Here is a 21,585-nt window from a genome sequence, read left to right on the forward strand (position 1 = left end):
GATACCAAGAGGTGCCATCTAGGCCAGAGAGCTCGCTCTGGGGTCTAATGAGGGATATTCAGGTACATAATTATGTCGTTGTACCCTACTTCCTGAGACGGACTTGACCATAGTCCCATTCAGGTACCCTCAAAAGAGCCAGTGTTATTGTCTGTGGCTTGACAGGGCTGGTTTTGTCTGAGTTTTACGTCCTCCAGCGAGACCGAATCGGTAAGTACTTTCTGGGACCGAGGCTCGAGGGGTTTCAATACTGAGGATACTAGCATTACTTACTAACTTTATTATACTGAGGATACTTAGAAGCTTTATTATTTTTAGCTTAGAAGAAGATCTCTGTATAGTAAAATGTTATTCAAAATATCTTTATATCGTATGTAAACCCCTAAAAATTACTTTCCATGATCATCAGAGAAATCCTCAATTGGATAAGGAAAGTCGTTCACACCAGATTTTTTTCCAACATCAACCAACACCTTCATTCAGCCTTAATGTGGGACAAATAGATATTGATTATTATCAATTATTTGTTATTATTGTTAAGTCCTACTTAATCTCCTTAGTATTCGTTCTCCGATAAGTGCTTACGTTTAGGGGAAAAAACTCATTTGTTTGAGAGTTTCACAAGTTATTCAGGGCCGTATTTGGGTTGGGGGACAGAAAAAAACGTATGTGTTTCTGGAGGAGGCAAAAACTTCAGAAAAAAATCATGTGCTCTCTAGGAAGTTGAAAAATAAAGTCTCACAACTAGAGTGAACTCAGTGTTTTCCCAATAATTTTTCATAAGCCACAACAATGAAAAAGACCAACCTAGTTAGCTTCGAGGGTAACGCGCCTGTTTTGTGTGGGCTTGGTAGGGGTTCTATTCCCACCCGGGACAAACTTCATAACCCTATTAATAACACTGGTCATTGCTCATTAAATTTGTGACAGCTCCTTTTTGTACCAATTTTTCATTGTCATGACTTTTGAAGCTTTAACTAAAAAAAATGTGTCAGTGCACCCTGTACGTGTACATAGATAGGTACAATTCAAAGTCTAAAATTTCCACCAGTTCCAAGAAAAAGATGTATCAAGACAAAATGAAAATATTGTTGTGGAAATGCAGTGGGTGATGAAAGGCCTCTGAAATAAAATTATGAATAGGTACCTACCTCTAATCACTGGAGTAGGTATGTGCTCATTACTCATCATTAATGAGTATGAAATCTGCATCAAATAAATATGAATGTTCAATTGACTAGTTGGAAATTTCCTTATCATAAACAAACTAATTCCATGTTAAATCTATTTTGAGAAGTTACACAGTTACTTACTACTTTCCTCCTCTTTTGTTTCTTAGTCATTTACTGTGGTACCACCCCCATGTTTGTTTCAAATGTAACTTATGAATAAGCTTGTTCAACTTATAAATCCACTAGGTATCTTAGAAGCAAAGGGCTCCAACTGTCATACTATATCTAATTGAGTTTTATTCATTTGCTTCTAAGGTATCAAATCATTGGTGGTCAGTAGCACTATCAAAAAGTCCTTGTAATCTGTTTGATTGAAACAATTTGAGTTCTTGTCTTATGGCTGGAGTAGGAAGTTAGATACCTACCTACATTGAAAAATGGTCTTGGGCCCACAAAGTTACCTTGAATCTTGCTTTTTACACATTTTCTTACTAGGAGGTACTGGTACTTTTTTTTCCTCATCAAATGCAATTGGTATTTTTTCATCAAATGACAAATCATGGCATTACTTCAAGGACTTACAAAGAAGCTTAACAGGCTAAAATCATCTAATTGTTTTTTTTTTTTTTCTAATCCTGAAGTAGATTGGTAGAGGGGGAAGCAAAAGGTAGAGTTTTTAGGTTTAGGTAAATGTAAAGAGGAAAGGTAAAGTTTTTAGGTTGAAATCGGTGACAAGTTAATACCTAAGACATTCTCTGCCACTTAACCCCGTGTCTAAAGTTCTATCTCTACCTCGTGGCTCAAGTTGTATGACTTTACGGTAGGTAGGTAGGTAGGTAGAGAGATACCTATTAATGATTTATCTCCACTTATAGAGTAATCATTAAAAGGATGATAATTTAATGTGTGTCATTCTGTCATTATATCAATAATTTTTTACTACCTGTCTATTGTCTAACATATGTACCTATACTCGTGTTAAGAGGTTAAGGCACGGACTAATACCTAGTTATTTAAATAGTCCTTTTCCTTTTAAATAATCCTCGATGAATATTTTTTAAATAATCCTTTTAAAAGGAGTAAAATCTCAGACTATTATACGTCAATCTCAATTTTATTAAACGTAGGTACGATTTTCTTTCTAATCTAAACATATCAGTGATTATTACCCACTATATCTGAATAATGAAGGAGTTTGAAGATGCAGATGCCACCAGGACAGGACCTGTGTTCAGAATTTTCGGAGTTTCGAACCCGGCATTCCAGGTAAGAAGTTCTTGAACTAACTTTTGAGTTGAAGGTTACGTAGCTATGTGGTAGGTACCTATCCATAAGTACCTGTGGGTACTTCAAACATTTACTCCTTTTCTTTCTCTTCTTCCTAGCCTTTTCCTATTTTATAGGGTCTAGAGTCGTTTTTTTCAGTCTCTTCCAGGAAGCCCTATTGTGTACCTCATGTCCCAATAAATTTACATCACACTTTTCTATGTATAAAATAATTTGCCGATTATGAAGTCCCCTACACCTATAATAATGTGAACCTACTTTTGCTGTAGGTTCTATAGACCTATTGTACTTTAGCCGGATCTGTAGGTAAGTACCTAATAATCAAGTACTTACCTATCTACCTACGCGTTTCAGTAGGTATTAAGGTCGAATTCCGTTTCAGTATTAAGGTCGAATTCAAGTAGGTCCCTGATATCAGTATTAGGATCTCTTTCAAGTAGGTACCTATACCTACCGGGAGAGATAAGCTTTTAGTACCTACCTATAAATCTGAAATTCTGACCATGTGTTCTTGTTAACCTCTTCATTCCATGATTCCACTCTGATAACGACCAAGTAGGTAGATCCCTATCTACCTACGCGTTTCAGTAGGTATTAAGGTCGAATTCCGTTTCAGTATTAAGGTCGAATTCAAGTAGGTACCTGATATCAGTATTAGGATCTCTTTCAAGTAGGTACCTACCTACCTACCGGGAGAGATAAGCTTTTAGTACCTATATAAATCTGAAATTCTGACCATGTGTTCTTGTTAACCTCTTCATTCCATGATTCCACTCTGATAACGACCAAGTAGGTAGATCCAACCCATCCTGATACCAACCATACGAAAGGTTGTTGCATTGCTTAAAAATAGAAGATGATCTACTCGTGGGTATTAGAAAGATTTAAGCTGATTTAAGTTAATTTAACTACGGACCTACACCTACATACCTATACGTACATAAATTATTACCCACCTTCAGATTGGCATTGAAAAATCTGGTGTGAACATCACACGACTTTCCTTATCCTATTAAATTATGCTTATTTGAGTGTGTTTTTTTTTTTCAGTCTCTTCCAGGAAGCCCTATTGTGTACCTCATGTCCCGATAAATTTACATCACACTTTTCTATGTATAAAATAGTTTGCCGATTATGAAGTCCCCTACACCTACATATTATAATAATGTGAACCTACTTTTGCTGTAGGTTCTATAGACCTATTGTACTTTAGCCGGATCTGTAGGTAAGTACCTATAATCAAGTACTTACCTATCTAGTACTATCTACCTACGCGTTTCAGTAGGTATTAAGGTCGAATTCCGTTTCAGTATTAAGGTCGAATTCAAGTAGGTCCCTGATATCAGTATTAGGATCTCTTTCAAGTAGGTACCTATACCTACCGGGAGAGATAAGCTTTTAGTACCTATAAATCTGAAATTCTGACCATGTGTTCTTGTTAACCTCTTCATTCCATGATTCCACTCTGATAACGACCAAGTAGGTAGATCCAACCCATCCTGATACCAACCATACGAAAGGTTGTTGCGTTGCTTAAAAATAGAAGAAGACATACTCGTGGGTATTAGAAAGATTTAAGCTGACTTAAGTTAGGTAATTTAACTACGGACCTACACCTACCTTCCTACCTATACGTACATATTACCCACCTTCAGATTGGCATTGAAAAATCTGGTGTGAACATCACACGACTTTCCTTATCCTATTAAATTATGCTTATTTGAGTGTTCTTTCACCTTAACTTTTACAATATCTCTAACCGTTTAGTCGGTATAGCTGAAAACCGCCAAAAAATGGTCGAAACCTGCCAAAAAGCGGCCGAAATGCCGCCAACTACAGCACCTATTCTAACCAAGTATTTTGTGTTGCATCCTTGTCACATTTGTGGACTACATACCAAATTTCAAGTCTCTAGCTCATACCGTTCCCGAGATACTTTCTATTCATACGTTACTACAGGGTATCTGTAAACAAAGAGGTTTTACTCTCATTTGCCTGACAAGGTTACTCATATTAGGTTTAGGTAGGTACCGATGTTGTTAAATATCAGCAGGTAGATTCATATTATTAAGTATACAACTATACATAATACCTATTGAAAAACGATTATTATTTTCCCGTATAAAGGGGCATTACTTTATCGGTAATCGAACCGTCTAGTGCTTAGGTACAAGGTAGAGGCGTTACCAACCAGGCTAATCTAATAACTAGACTGGTTAGTGGCTACGCTACGTTTTATTTTGCATAATGTCTCATCATTCTGATAAAATATTTTTATGAACGCCTGTAAACTATTTTAAGTATGCAATGTGCAATGTAATTTTAAATTTTCGCTTACCGAAAACCGCCAAAAAGCGGGCGAAATACCGCCAAGTAATGCACCAATCTTAACCAAAAGTTTCGTGTTGCATCCTTGTCACATTTGACAGCTACATGCCAAATTTCAAGTCTCTAGCTCTTACCGTGCGAAATGCCGCCAAGCAATGCACCGATCTTAACCAAAAGTTTCGTGTTGGATCCTTGTCACATTTGACAGCTGCATGCCAAATTTCAGTCTCTAGCTCTTACCATTCTCGAGATATTTTGTTTACAGACAGAAGGAAGGACAGACACACGGACCAATGGCTGAAACTTTGGATTTAGGCTCTAGGGACCTCATCTCTACAGCCCAAGTACCTATGTTAGTGTTAGGTATCGACTGAAATCTGAGATGTTCAACTTGATTATTTCTATTCATACGTTACTACAGGGTATCTGTAAACAAGAGGTTTTACTCTCTATTCATACGTTACTACAGGGTATCTGTAAACAAGAGGTTTTATTCTCTATTCATACGTTACTACAGGGTATCTGTAAACAAGACTATTTACAAGTTCGGCCATGCCTTTTCCACAAGTTTGGCCATGCCTGGGGATGAACTAGCAGGATTCCGGAGCGAAGCGACGGAATTCAGCTAGTTTATTTATAAAAACGTATCCAGCCATACCCATACATGGCACTAAATGAAGGCACAATTTTGTCAATAACAATACAGTGTTGATGTCTAAAAAAAAAGGGGGGGGATCCGTATTTTCCTCCCCCTGAAAAGTTTGATGTTTGATAGTCAGTTTTGCTTCTACGATATTGGCCTAGCATACAGGTGCCGTAAAAAGAGCACTACAATTTATTTATAAAAACGTATCCAGCCATACATGGCACTAAATGAAGGCACAATTTTGTCAATAACAATACAGTGTTGATATCTAAAAAAAAAGGGGGGGATCCGTATTTTCCTCCCCCTGAAAAGTTTGATGTTTGATAGTCAGTTTTGCTTCTACGATATTGGCCTAGCATACAGGTGTTTATTTATAAAAACGTATCCAGCCATACATGGCACCAAATGAAGGCACAATTTTGTCAATAACAATACAGTGTTGATATCTAAAAAAAGGGGGGGGGGATCCGTATTTTCCTCCCCCTGAAAAGTTTGATGTTTGATAGTCAGTTTTGCTTCTACGATATTGGCCTAGCATACAGGTGTGAGTTATGAGTACTTGATCGAGTAGCTACGTAGCTGCTATCTACTTAAGTACTTACCTACCAATGTAAAAAATCGATAAGAAAACACACGTAATTTTCCTATCGTAGATTACAGGGATTTCCAACTTCGATTAGTATAAGGGCCGCATGAGAGTCGGCCTTTACTTTGAGGGTCGCAAAGGGTGGGGGTGATTTGTGGCAAAAGCTCCTAATGAAAGTTGATTTTTTGAAGCTTTTTTGGGTCGTCATGTAGGTACATCACTTACAGGGATTTCCAACTTCGATTAGTATAAGGGCCGCATGAGAGTCGGCCTTTACTTTGAGGGCCGCAAAGGGTGGGGGTGATTTGTGGCAAAAGCTCCTAATGAAAGTTGACCAATGTAAAAAATCGATAAGAAAACACACGTAATTTTCCTATCGTAGGTTACAGGGATTTCCAACTTCGATAAGTATAAGGGCCGCATGAGAGTCGGCCTTTACTTTGAGGGCCGCAAAGGGTGGGGGTGATTTGTGGCAAAAGCTCCTAATGAAAGTTGATTTTTTGAAGCTTTTTTGGGTCGTCATGTAGGTACATCACTGTTTGAATTATTGCCCCCCCCCCTTACAAGTAAGTACCTACTATGAGGACAAAAATGCGGAGTTGGACTTCTTTTTTCTCCCTAATTAAATAATTTTCAATTTTGTTAAGCATGAATGTTGTCCGTTATCACAAATGTCTCCCGAACAAATAGGTACTTGCAAGTAAGTACCTACTATGAGGACAAAAATGCGGAGTTGGACCTCTTTTTTCTCCCTAATTAAATAATTTTCAATTTTGTTAAGTAAGCATGAATGTTGTCCGTTATCACAAATGTCTCCCGAACAAATAGGTACACTTTGCTAAATTTTATGACTTCACTTGGACTTGAACCACCAACCTCCACAGCCGAAGTCCACCGCATTAAACACTATACCACTGAGGTTGGTTAGGTACACTTGGCTAAATTTTATGACTTCACTTGGACTTGAACCACCAACCTCCACAGCCGAAGTCCACCGCATTAAACACTATACCACTGAGGTTGGTCCATCTGAGTCATTCGACTAATCATTTAAGTACTGACTCTAGACGGAAATGGATATTTTATTTGTTCAATACAAATCTCGAACCCAGTCGAATAAATTGTAAATACTCAATGCATGGCGGTGTATTCCACTGCACTCAATATCATTGCGCTAATCATTACGATGCTACATTCCTCGTACTCGTATGTTATGTAATGAAACATAGCTTGCATAGACGGGGACCTTACTGCCCATTTTTTCATATCGACAGTCAAGGTCGAGTATTAGTTTAATGTTTACACGGATATATTCCCCATCAGGCATTTGATTTTATGGATGTACTAGCTGAATTCCGTCGCTTCGCTCCGGAATCCCGCTAGTCCCGAGGCATGGCCAAACTTGTGGAAAAGGCATGGCCGAACTTGTAGCTTGCATAGACGGGGACCTTACTGCCCATTTTTTCATATCGACAGTCAAGGTCGAGAATTAGTTTAATGTTTACACGGATATATTCCCCATCAGGCATTTGATTTTACGGATGTATTATGTTTGTGAATATTTTGTTGATTTGTTGTGTTTTATGAATACCTTGAAAAAAAAATGCTCCCCATGTAATAAGGGATCATTTAAAACTGTCCAAAAATTGAACTTTTTTTTTAAATTTCTAAGTCCAAAAATCGACCGCCTGCGGCGGCCAATAAGATTTCCTATCTTAAAATGCTCCCCGTGTAATAAGGAATCATATAAAGTACCTATGGAAAAAATTGATTTTTTTTTCGAAGTTCGAAGCAACATTAACTTTGGTTGATGTATGAATGACTGTTCGATTTTTACCAAATTGTTACAGTCGCGTCCGTGGATCATACCGGTATAGCATACCAAATTTCATCGCTCTACGACAAACCGTTCTCGAGATATCACATAGAAATCCAGACCCAAAAATAAATATTTGAAACATCAATTTTCACCCCCCGGAGGCCATTAGGGCGGAAAGTTTAAATTTTGGCCCGCCAGTTCTTGCCCTAGACCTAAACCTTAGGCATTAATCTCGCCCAGATACTTCCCCTCAAAAGTGTATTATTTTTTCCCCAGTGAGCTTTGTGTTCTGTAGAGTTGCAATAGATAGTAGATAGGAAATTCAACGGAGTGAGCTTTGTGCTGATTTTGCAATAGGAAATTCTTAGCATGGAAGTCACGTGGGAGCTTGGTTTTCACATTGCGTTCTTTTCCAAGAACAATATAACACAATGTAGGTAAACACCTGACTATGAGATTTACTGTAGATGCGTTACCAACCAAGCTAATCTAGGTAATAACTAATAACTAGACTGGTTAGTGGTTATGCTACGTTTTATTTTGCATGATGTCCCATCATTCTGATAAAATATTTTTATGAACGCCTGTAAACTACTTTAAGTATGCAATGTGCAATGTAATTTTAAATTTTCGCTCCTCGCATTACCTCTGTGTGCCTCTGTGCATGTTGATAATACGTGGAAACTGAAAACAGGCACCAATTTTCAAAAAAGAGTCTGCTGAAGTTTTTAATTTAATTTTGTTCGTTTCTGTCCCCCCTTCCCCTCCCTAAAGTCCCTAATCTCTCATTAATTTTCTCTTTCGTTTTCATTTTGCGTGTTTCCAGGCAACCTCTGAATACAATGAAGATAGTTCACCTCCATCCAACGACAATACGATAGCTTGCATAGACGGGGACCTTACTGCCCATTTTTTCATATCGACAGTCAAGGTCGAGTATTAGTTCATTTTGATGAGTGATTTGATAAGTGATTTGATAATGAGTATTTTGATAAGTGATTTTTGCTTCAAATATGTCGCATTAATAATTCACATAGAAATCCAGTCCCAAAAATAAATATTTGAAACATCAATTTTCACCCCCCGGAGGCCATTAGGGCGGAAAGTTTAAATTTCATTTTTGTCATACAGTACGACTTTGGTTGATATATGAATGACTGTCCGATTTTTACCAAATTGTTACAGTCGCGTCCGTGGACCATACCGGTATAGCATACCAAATTTCATCGCTTTACGACAAACCGTTCTCGAGATATCACCATATCACATAGAAATCCAGACCCAAAAATAAATATTTGAAACATCAATTTTCACCCCCCGGAGGCCATTAGGGCGGAAAGTTTAAATTTCATTTTTGTCATACAGTACGTTTAACGAACGATCAAACATTTTATTGGTGATTACATCAACGGAGATGGAGGATAACTATAACTAACCTTTGATTAATGCTCTTTTTTTATTTTAATTTTGTTTGTTTCTGTCCCCCCTTCCCCTCCCTAAAGTCCCTAATCTCTCATGAATTTTCTCTTTCGTTTTCATAAACGGAGATGGAGGATAACTATAACTAACCTTTGATTAATGCTTTTTTTTATTTTAATTTTGTTTGTTTCTGTCCCCCCTTCCCCTCCCTAAAGTCCCTAATCTCTCATGAATTTTCTCTTTCGTTTTCATTTTGCGTGTTTCCAGGCAACCTCTGAATACAATGAAGATAGTTCACCTCCATCCAACGACAATACGAAGCGAAACCTGGTCAATGGATCCAGTACAGTGCCACTGAGTGGCGTCAGAGTGGATGAGAAAGGATCGAGGGTTCAAATCCCGGACGTGGAATCGGTAAGTAGATGTAGATTCGTAGATTCCTAGTAGCTTAACCCATCCTTTAGGGCTGTTTGCCCCTACACCTAAGCCTCGGAGTGGGCTTTTTGTGTTTGCTTTCTGGGACCGAGGCTTCGAGGGGTTTCAATACTGAGCATACTAGCATTACTAACTTTATTATACTGAGGATACTTAGAAGCTTTATTATTTTTAGCTTCGGAGAATAATAATAATAATAATGCTTATTTATACTGCTCGCATAGGACTGAAAAGTCCCTTTACTCCAGCAGTAGACTACTACTATTATTGTGGTCAAATTCTCAAATTATATTGAGGATAAAATTCCATACCTCGGCTGGGATTGAACCCACGCCTTTTTTATGTCGCGGAAAAATTGGAGTCTTGAGAAGTGTGCCGCGGTTACGCCAACTTTGAGAAGCACTGCTCTACAGATCTGTAGTAAAAGGCATGGCTCGAGTGGAGGACTGCGGATGGCCTGACAGGATGAGGGGGGCCAAATCATGAACCTGACAGGTGGGGCCATTGCGACTCCCATTCCCTGTCACCCAGACCGGGGTCTGATCACTGGTACTCTGGACTGAACTGTCGTTATCCGACACTGATGGTTCTGAAACAGACGAGGAGACACCGGATTACCTTTTTTTTTTAAAGAAAAAAAAAAAAAAAAAAAAAAAAAAACAACCCGTGAGGTAGGAAAAGATGTACGCACTTTTAATCTCATCTCGAGATTTTAATCCATTTTAATCCACTGAGGTCGGATTAGATGTTTAAACTCCTAAGATAGGTACTTTGATTTTACCTCTGAAAAATTAAAGGTATTAGGTATGTATAACAACAAATTATACCTACTTAGATTGTACCAAAATTTATATTTTAATCTCTTCCACGTGAATCGAAAACATTAAGCATTCTTCAAAAAATCCATATAATGTTCAATGTTCTCAATAAAAATTAATTTAAAATAATTATAATAATAATGGTCTTTGTTTTATTTTTGGTACTTCATTTCAATGTTATTAGTACTTTGCCTCCGTGCGCCTAGATAAAAGTACAAATTTGAAATTTTATTGACATTGAATATTAAAATTCCTTGAATACTAGTGTACCTAGATATAAATTTGCTTCTTTATATTCTTTTTTGAATTGAAATGGGCGTATTACCGCCGTTTTTATTTCGTAGCAATGAAACAACTGCTACATCATCTGTTAAAAGACACAGCTTCATACTTATGGAGTCCCATAAAGCACCTTTTTATTTCAATATTTTAGATTTTATATCGCCACTAATATATAATATAGGTATAATCTGTTGTTAGAATACCTTTTATCATTTCAGAGGTAAAATCGAAAGTATCTTAGGAGTTTAAACATCTAATAAGAGTCGAATCTGGGCTCCCAGATTAGTCCATTACTTCGCCTGCAAGTCACTGACCTGTTATTTTTTCCGAGGCATCATATTGAATAAAACAATTGGGGCAATTTATTGAATGTATTACCGACAAAACAAGCTATAACATACGAAGAGCCTAATCTCATACACTTGAGATATTTATTTGTTCGGAGGTTAGATAAAAATCGTTCCATGTGTGATGACGCTCATGACGCTCACGGTTCCTATACTACTACTTTCCTCTTCTTTTGTTTCTTAGTCATTCATTACTTTACTGTGGTACCACCCCCATGTTTGTTTCAAATGTAACTTATGAATAAGCTTGTTCAACTTGTAAATCCACTAAGTAGGTATCTTAGAACCAAAGGGCTCCAACTGTCATACTATATCTAATTGAGTTTTATTCATTTGCTTCTAAGGTATCAAATCATTGGTAGTCAGTAGCACTATCAAAAAGTCCTTGTAATCTGTTTGATTGAAACAATTTGAGTTCTTGTCTTATGGCTGGAGTAGGAAGTTAGATACTTACCTACATTGAAAAATGGTCTTGGGCCCACAAAGTTACGTTGAATCTTGCTTTTTACACATTTTCTTACTAGGAGGTACTGGTACTTTTTTTTCCTCATCAAATGCAATTGGTATTTTTTCATCAAATGACAAATCATGGCATTACTTTAACAGGCTAAAATCATCTAATTGTTTTTTAAATCATCTACATTAATTTACTGTGGTACCACCCCCATGTTTGTTTCAAATGTAACTTATGAATAAGCTTGTTCAACTTATAAATCCACTAGGTATCTTAGAAGCAAAGGGCTCCAACTGTCATACTATATCTAAGTAATTGAGTTTTACATATTCATTTGCTTCTAAGGTATCAAATCATTGGTAGTCAGTAGCACTATCAAAAAGTCCTTGTAATCTGTTTGATTGAAACAATTTGAGTTCTTGTCTTATGGCTGGAGTAGGAAGTTAGATACCTACCTACATTGAAAAATGGTCTTGGGCCCACAAAGTTATGTTGAATCTTGCTTTTTACACATTTTCTTACTAGGAGGTACTGGTACTTTTTTTCTCTCATCAAATGCAATTGGTATTTTTTCATCAAATGACAAATCATGGCATTACTTCAAGGACTTACAAAGAAGCTTAACAGGCTAAAACCTTGAATCTTGCTTTTTACACATTTTCTTACTAGGAGGTACTGGTACTTTTTTTTCTCATCAAATGCAATTGGTATTTTTTCATCAAATGACAAATCATGGCATTACTTCAAGGACTTACAAAGAAGCTTAACAGGCTAAAATCATCTAATTGTTTTTTTTTTTTTTCTAATCCTGAAGTTCAAAATAAGTTTGAAGTCGCAAAACAGGTCCGTGCCCCCTGTTACGAAGTCCCTTTTTTTTGCACTCATTTTAGAGAGATAGATAAGAACTATAAATGTACGTACTATGTAGGTAGGTATGTAGAATGTATATAGTATGAAGTTATAATCCCCCCCTTATACTTGTCTGTTATCAGTGATTACTGTGTTAACATCTGGGTGTAAACACTACATGGTAGAGAGTTGTTACGAACACCTTAAAATAACAGAAGCAATTAAAAAGTCATTAAGAAATGAAATAATTGATTGTTCTTTTCAACATTTGATAGTGACCAGTGTCCTTTATAATTAATACTGTGTATGTGCAGTCATTTATGGTGTCATACTTCCGCGTTTTGTGATAAAAAGTGAATAAACGCCATAAGACAATAAAAGTCTCGTGCAGAGATAGTTCTATGTTTATGAGTTGAACAGAATTGATTTTCTTTTTTAATATGAACAAATTCGATGTAAGTAGAGTTGGATAGGTATCGGCGCTTTAGAAACAACAGAGCTTATCGAGCATTTTTTCGATACCTAGTGAGATTTTCCCATTTTTTCAATCCTGATGAAAAGCTTTGCAGTTTAGAAGACTGTTTAGGGGAAACAATTTGAGAAATTGTCATTTATGTTGTCATACCCTTTCCTACTTCCGCGTTTTGTGATAAAAAGTGAATAAACGCCATAAGACAATAAAAGTCTCGTGCAGAGATAGTTCTATGTTTATGAGTTGAACAGAATTGATTTTCTTTTTTAATATGAACAAATTCGATGTAAGTAGAGTTGGATAGGTATCGGCGCTTTAGAAACAACAGAGCTTATCGAGCATTTTTTTGATACCTAGTGAGATTTTCCCATTTTTTCAATCCTGATGAAAAGCTTTGCAGTTTAGAAGACTGTTTAGGGGAAACAATTTGAGAAATTGCGTAAAAAGAGCACTACAATCTTATATTATAAGAACGAGATCCATTCACTCATTCACATTTCACACACTGATCGCTCTATCTCGAGAACCACAACACCTAGAAGTCATTTATGTTGTCATTGTCATACCCTTTCCTACTTCCGCGTTTTGTGATAAAAAGTGAATAAACGCCATAAGACAATAAAAGTCTCGTGCAGAGATAGTTCTGCTGTCTTTTTCCTATCACATCCTCCTCTCTTCAATTTCAGGACGATAAGACCTCCTAAACAGTTCTTTCTTTCAAACATTGTCTAACTTCTAACTTCAGTATCTCACCTAGTGATTACCTTCCTATTAATCAATCATGATCGGACCAACGTATCTGTTGATATCCACGCTTGAGGTAGCTAATTGAAGTACGAACGCACTTCTTAACATTAGAAGATTTGAAATTCTCATTGAAGAAAAAAAAAAAAAAAAAAAAAAAAAAAATAATCTCATCTCGAGATTTTAATCCATTTTAATCCACTGAGGTCGGATTAGATGTTTAAACTCCTAAGATACTTTGATTTTACCTCTGAAAAATAAAAGGTATTAGGTATGTATAACAACAAATTATACCTACTTAGATTGTACCAAAATTTATATTTTAATCTCTTCCACGTGAATCGAAAACATTAAGCATTCTTCAAAAAATCCATATAATGTTCAATGTTCTCAATAAAAATTAATTTAAAATAATTATAATAATAATAATGGTGTTTGTTTTATTTTTGGTACTTCATTTCAATGTTATTAGTACTTTGCCTCCGTGCTCCTAGATAAAAGTACAAATTTGTAATTTTATTGACATTGAATATTAAAATTCCTTGAATACTAGTGTACCAGTGTACCTAGATATAAAATTGCTTCTTTATATTCTTTTTTGCATTGAAATGGGCGTATCACCGCCGTTTTTATTTCGTAGCAATGAAACAACAGCTACATCATCTGTTGGAAGACACAGCTTCATACTTATGGAGTCCCATAAAGCACCTTTTTATTTCAATATTTTAGATTTTATATCGCTACTAATATATAATATTGGTATAATTTGTTGTTATATTAGCTTTTATCATTTCAGAGGTAAAATCGAAAGTATCTTAGGAGTTTAAACATCTAATAAGAGTCGAATCTGGGCTCCCAGATTAGTCCATTACTTCGCCTGCAAGTCACTGACCTGTTATTTTTTCCGAGGTATCATTGAATAAAACATTTGGGGCAATTTATTGAATGTATTACCGACAAAACAAGCTATAACATACGAAGAGTCTAATCTCATACACTTGAGATATTTATTTGTTCGGAGGTTAGATAAAAATCGTTCCATGTGTGATTGACGCTCACGTAACAGAGGTTCCTATACTATTGGGAAATTATAAGGAAGATATAAAAATGTAATCAATACTCGTATGTAGGTCATTTAAAGATATGAAATTTTACTTTTGTCTGTACTTTCTCAAATAGAGATTTGGTAAAATAAATCTTAGGGACATAAGGAACTCGCAGTTTACTTCGCCTGTAAGTCACTGACCTGTTATTTTTTCCGAGGTATCATTGAATAAAACATTTGGGGCAATTTATTGAATGTATTACCGACAAATCAAGTTATAACATACGAAGAGCCTAATCTCATACACTTGAGATATTTTATTTGTTCGGAGGTTAGATAAAAATCGTTCCATGTGTGATGACGCTCACGTTAACAGAGGTTCCTATACTATTGGGAAATTATAAGGAAGATATAAAAAAATGTAATCAATACTCGTATGTAGGTTGGGAAATTATAAGGAAGATATAAAAATGTAATCAATACTCGTATGTAGGTCATTTAAAGCTATGAAATTTTACTTTTGTCTGTACTTTCTCAAATAGAGATTTGGTAAAATAAATCTTAGGGACATAAGGAACTCGCAGTCTGGGAACATTCAAAACCTCCCTGGTAAAATAAAAGGCTCACACTCTCAGAGTAAAAGAAAAGATCAGTGGTTGGGTGGAAGAGCTCCTCCAACTCGCAGTCAGGGAACATTCAAAACCTCCCTGGTAAAATAAAAGGCTCACACTCTCAGAGTAAAAGAAAAGATCAGTGGTTGGGTGGAAGAGCTCCTCCAGGGAAACCCTGCCACCTAATAGAAAGCCGAAAAAATAAATAAATAATATTGATTTTGTCGAAGTTTAAACTAGTAGAGTACACCTACATAATAACACTGGAAGAGGAGGAAAAATAGACATAGGATGTCTAATATAGACCTAACCAATAAATAGATATGCTGTCACATTTGTTTACTTCATGACTTTTCCTAAACTTTATTAATTTATTCATTTCAGGGTTCGTTTTCATTCACCAAGCTATGGGCATTCACGGGACCAGGGTTTCTGATGAGCATTGCCTATCTGGACCCAGGCAATATCGAATCAGATCTGCAGTCCGGGACCACAGCAGAGTACAAAGTAAGTGTTTCTTTCATGTAACCTGAAAGATGCTCTACAATAGACACTCTACATGAGTGTTATTAACTATCAGTTACAAAAAAAATTAAATTAAAAAAAAAAAAAAAAAAAAAAAAAAAAAAAAAAAAAGGCCTTTTTTAGGAGGGAGGGAAAATATAAATTAGGGATCCAAATTCTTTAAAATATTTGTTTGGATCATGATGGAGATTGCCATCATTGGGTCCGACATGCAGGAGGTTATAGGAACCGCCATCGCTCTGTACCTGCTGTCTAATCGATTGTAAGTATAACCTACCTCGTGGGCGTATAACGAAGTGAGCTCTAAGCTTGAACTTAATTTTTCTTGTTTGTCTGTGAATGTTTGTTTCACTAAAATTCTCGAACAGTGTATCCAATTTTGATCACATTTGGAAAAATGAGAACGGATCGTATTGTTGAGGATAAAATCAGCCCTGGGTGAAAATCGAATCCGTGACCTAGCGCTTACAAGGCATGCACGCTACCCTCCAAGCTAACTAGGATAGCAGCTGGGTACTAATGAGAATAGTGTTCTGTTGAATTCTGAATTTCCGTGTGTTGACATCATTGCTTACCGATACGTGTTTTTTGGATACTTAACTTCCTAAGTGTCCAAAAGTGCCCAAAAAACATATAACGTTAAGCAATAATGTCAATACATGTCTAATATAAAGCTAACCAATAATTCCCGTGTGTTCTTCTGTACAGCATACCTCTCTGGGTGGGAGTTCTCATCACGGTGATAGATACTTTTACATTTCTATGAATTCTGAATTTCCGTGTGTTGACATCATTGCTTACCGATACATGTTTTTTGGATACCTACTTAACTTCCAAAGTGTCCAACAGTTGAGTATCCAAAAGTGCCCAAAAAACATATAACGTTAAGCAATAATGTCAATACATGTCTCATATAAACCTAACCAATAATTCCCGTGTGTTCTTCTGTACAGCATACCTCTCTGGGTGGGAGTTCTCATCACGGTGATAGATACTTTTATGTTTTTTGGATACTTACATAACTTCCAAAGTGTCCAACAGTTGAGTATCCAAAAGTGCCCAAAAAACATATAACGGTAAGCAATAATGTCAATACATGTCTAATATAAACCTAACCAATAATTCCCGTGTGTTCTTCTGTACAGCATACCTCTCTGGGTGGGAGTTCTCATCACGGTGATAGATACTTTTACATTTCTTCTCCTGGACAAGTATGGCCTTAGGAAGCTTGAGTTCATGTTTGGTTGTCTTATCACGGTCATGGCCTTCTCATTTGGTTATGAGGTGAGTACTCTGATGTGTCCTTTAACCGAACAAAGTAAGGTCCGAATTTTAATCGACGATTTTACATTTTGTCGATGAGTGAATTAGAAAAAAATCCCGTCATGATTGGTGCCACAATTTGAGTCCAAGATTGGTTCAAGTTAAACATTTGGATTAATGAATCTGATTGGTTAATTTTTCAACTCTTTAGCCTATCGGATTACTTAATCAATTAGTTTAAAATAAACGGAATTCAAATTCGGGTTGTTCCGGCCATTACTTAATCGAAGGATTCTCGACTCGAAGTGTCATGATTGGTGCCACAATTTGAGTCCAAGATTGGTTCAAGTTGAACATTTGGATTAATGAATCTGATTGGTTGATTTTTCAACTCTTTAGCCTATCAGATTACTTAATCAATTAGTTTAAAATAAACGGAATTCAAATTCGGGTTGTTCCGACCATTACTTAATCGAAGGATTCTCGACTCGAAGGTGTTGGGTTCAAATCTCGGCCATTGAAGAAAATTCGGACCGAATTTTTCTGTTCTAGAGGAAACATGTTTGAGGGAATACTTCCAGAATAAAAGCTGCATTTGCCCCTTTTTGAATTGATTGATTGTTTATCTCTACCAAAAGGTTCGACTCGAAGGTGCTGGGTTCAAATCTCGGCCATTGAAGAAAATTCGGACCGAATTTTTCTGTTCTAGGGGAAACATGTTTGAGGGAATACTTCCAGAATAAAAGCTGCATTTGCCCCTTTTTGAATTGATTGATTGTTTATCTCTACCAAAAGGTTATTGACATCTTGGCAAAAAATAAAATAATGTTCAGTTTTTCATAGTGCAACCGGAGGGAGTTCGAGTAATAGAAGGCTTATTCATAGTTATTGACATCTTGGCAAAAAATAAAATAATGTTCAGTTTTTCATAGTGCAACCGGAGGGAGTTCGAGTAATAGAAGGCTTATTCATTCCTTGGTGCGAGAATTGCGGTCATAATGAATTGATGGTGGCTGTGGGTGTTGTAGGGGCAGTCATCATGCCTCACAATCTGTACCTTCACTCTGGACTTGTTAAGGTAAGGAACTTACTTTCCGGGAGTACGTGGGTGTTGTAGGGGCAGTCATCATGCCTCACAATCTGTACCTTCACTCTGGACTTGTTAAGGTAAGGAACTTACTTTCCGGGAGTAACTTAATGTCTAAATCGGCATGTCTGCAATCGGAGGGAGTGACAGGTGACTCAAAAATTAGTTACTTAATGACTTAAACGTCGAAGTAGGTACACTCGAGATCTTTAGCTAAATAAAACCATGTACAAAGTACATGAAACTGTGTTAAGTTGAGGGGCGCAAGTTCGATCCTTGTTGTTCTTGGGTAGTTACCTAATGACTTAAACGTCGAAGTAGGTACACTCGAGATCTTTAGAGATCTTTAGCTAAATAAAACCATGTACAAAGTACATGAAACTGTGTTAAGTTGAGGGGCGCAAGTTCGATCCTTGTTGTTCTTGGGAATTTTACATTTTTAGTTGTAAAATAATTTGACTTCCTAATACGATCCCCAATATTTGTAGAAAATACCTCAGTAATTAGGTAATTACCTATGCTTGTTTTGTCACCAGAATTGTCGAATAAATTATTTCTCTTAAAATGTCAAAAGCTCTAGTAACGTCTGTGAATTATTTTCAGTCTCGGGAGGTCAATCGTGCGGTATTACATACTTGAATTTCCTTGTTGGTCAGATTACGAGAAAAAAAAAGCAAATTTTCAATTGTAAAGTGGCTTCGTAGATTAACCCCCCCGAATAGTTCACGGACAACTTCTCACTTTGCAGAAAAATATACTTGGGAAAATGTGCACCCAGGCCATAGATTTTAAAGGTTAAAATTGAGTAACCACTGCTAACCAGTACTAGTTTAACAAAAGGATGTAATGGTGAAAGAAGTCTGATTAAAAAACCACAATATCCAATTTTTTCAGCGTAGCTCTTGAAACTCTATTGCCCTTTTGTCCCCCCTTCCTTTGATCATAGAATGATATAATCGATTATTTTTTTCCCCACCAATATCAATTTGTTATTATTCAAAGAATTAATCTGTTTTGAAAATCGATTATATCAATCACCACCCAAAAATTATCGGATGTTCCCCCAAAGCCTTTCTCCCTTTAAAATATTTATACCTTTTCCCTCCATGTTTTGTATGTTTTTCTCTTGCCCACCCTTCCATTTCGGTTGTGGCCAATTTTTAGTGAGGATGAACTGAGTTTTCCACGGGTATAGGAAAAACTCTATTAGCGCCAATCGTGGACCTAGAAGAATTCAAGGCTGTGATATTTTTATAATGGGTATGTATTCTTCGTTTCTCCATTTTTGTAGCGATAACTTTTTGAGAGTTGCATTTTATTAGCAGACTGTCTCTAATCTCTTTTTTTTCCTTTACGTATTTTTTTGCCGTTTTGAATAATTTTCTTCTTCTATGAAGTGAACTGTTAGGAATTTCTTCATCCCAAAGCACCTGCACCTAAAACCTCCCTTGTTCTGCTGTTTATACTGATTAGTATGAAAATAAAAAGTACTCTCAAACGAGATAAATTGACAATAATATAATATTGTTTTTTATACTGTTGAGTTTTTTCTTTCTGTGCACTCACACTATCGGTCAGAACCACGTATTTTGTGCCATTCGGACTAGGCAATCGCGAGTTACAGCGGAACGAACATTCAAACATCTGAACCAAATGCAAAATGGTCGAGTTAATACATACTACATAGACCTCACTATCGTTCTTTATCTTTATATGCAACTAGGTTTTATATCAAGCAAGGTTTTATATACTTATTTGTAAATTTTACCAATAAATATATAAGAACTTGTTTAGACTGCGGGAGTAAAGGAACTTTTCAGTCTCATTCTGGCAGGATAAACAAGGTATATTCTATTCTATCGTTCCGTTCGGTCAATTATCGATTTCCAGGGTTTCCTCAATCTGCAGTGGAGCAGTGCGTAAATGTCCTCTGTCACAAACACGAAGAGGCGTAAGTATATCTTAAACTGAATATTTACATTGATTTTTTATTCCGGCGTATTTTCTACAAAAAATCCCAATTATCAATACTTGCCAAAAATCTTCTGGAAAACATACATAGCATGCTTTAAAAATGTTTTAACGAATAACCAGGTATTTCTTCAAATTACTCCCTAGCGGGTTTTCTGATTTTGATGAAATTTGACAAGCATGTTTAGCACTTAAAGGGCATTTTCTCACTAAATTTTGGGGTCCATCGGAGTTTTGAGAAACCCGCGTTTCTCGCGGGTTCTGCGTGTTTTTCGCAGTTTATTAAATCACTACTAGATATTTTGAGATCATGTACCAAATTTCATGAAAATGGGACTAGGCAATCGCGAGTTACTGTCTATTCTTGAGTGTTTTTCGCAGTTTATTAAATCACTACTAGATATTTTGAGATCATGTACCAAATTTCATGAAAATGGGACTAGGCAATCGCGAGTTACAGCGGAACAAACATTCAAACATCTGAACCAAATGCAAAATGGTCGAGTTAATACATAGACCTCACTATCGTTCTTTATCTTTATATGCAACTAGGTTTTATATCAAGCAAGGTTTTATATACTTTTTTGTAAATTTTACCAATAAATATATAAGACCTTGTTTAGACTGCGGGAGTAAAGGAACTTTTCAGTCTCATTTTGGCAGGATAAACAAGGTATATTCTATTCTATCGTTCCGTTCGGTCAATTATCGATTTCCAGGGTTTCCTCAATCTGCAGTGGAGCAGCTTATATTATAAGAACGAGATCCATTCACATTTCACACACTGATCGCTCTATCTCTAGAACCACAACACCTAGAAAGCTGAAATTTGGTAGGAATATTCCTTTTATGGTCTAGGTGTGCAATAAGAAAGGATTTTGCGAAAATCTAAACCGATCCTGAGATATGATCAATTATTGATCGCTAAAATCACCATAAGGAGTGCAGAGACTGCGGGAGAGAAAACTTTTCCTCACTCGCCTAATATTTGAGTTTCGTTTATGTTTTTAGTTTGACAAATACAAGTTCGGCCATGCCTTTTCCACAAGTTTGGCCATGCCTCGGGATAAACTAGCGGGATTCCGGAGCGAAGCGACGGAATTCAGCTAGTATCTTATATTATAAGAACGAGATCCATTCACAGTTCACACACTGATCGCTCTATCTCGAGAACCACAACACCTAGAAAGCTAAAATTTGGTAGGAATATTCCTTTTATGGTCTAGGTGTGCAATAAGAAAGGAAACCGATCCTGAGATATGATCAATTTTTGATCACTAAAATCACCATAAGAAATACACAGAGTGCAGAGACTGCCGGAGAGAAAACTTTTCCTCGCTCGCCTAATATTTGAGTCTGAGGTCCCTAGAGCCTAAATCCAAAGTTTCAGCCATTGGCCCGTGTGTGTGTCTGTCTGTAAACAAA

At 36.5% G+C, this 21,585-nt stretch overlaps 1 protein-coding gene across 1 annotated transcript in view; it reads left to right on the plus strand.

Moving 5' to 3' along the window:
- Positions 1–2,147: 2,147 nt before the first annotated feature.
- The window catches only part of LOC103506700 (NRAMP-like transporter smf-1), a 33,706-nt gene continuing 14,268 nt past the window's right edge, over positions 2,148–21,585 (plus strand). The window contains 7 exon segments of the mRNA XM_026821689.1: positions 2,148–2,438; positions 9,525–9,671; positions 15,699–15,893; positions 15,986–16,101; positions 16,985–17,123; positions 18,025–18,180; positions 18,793–18,816. Of these exon segments, the coding sequence (XP_026677490.1) occupies positions 2,358–2,438; positions 9,525–9,671; positions 15,699–15,893; positions 15,986–16,101; positions 16,985–17,123; positions 18,025–18,180; positions 18,793–18,816 (858 nt within the window). The 5' untranslated portion in view covers positions 2,148–2,357.

Source organism: Diaphorina citri, unplaced genomic scaffold, assembly GCF_000475195.1.
Source record: "Diaphorina citri unplaced genomic scaffold, Diaci psyllid genome assembly version 1.1 scaffold255, whole genome shotgun sequence".
Taxonomy (NCBI): domain Eukaryota; kingdom Metazoa; phylum Arthropoda; class Insecta; order Hemiptera; family Psyllidae; genus Diaphorina; species Diaphorina citri.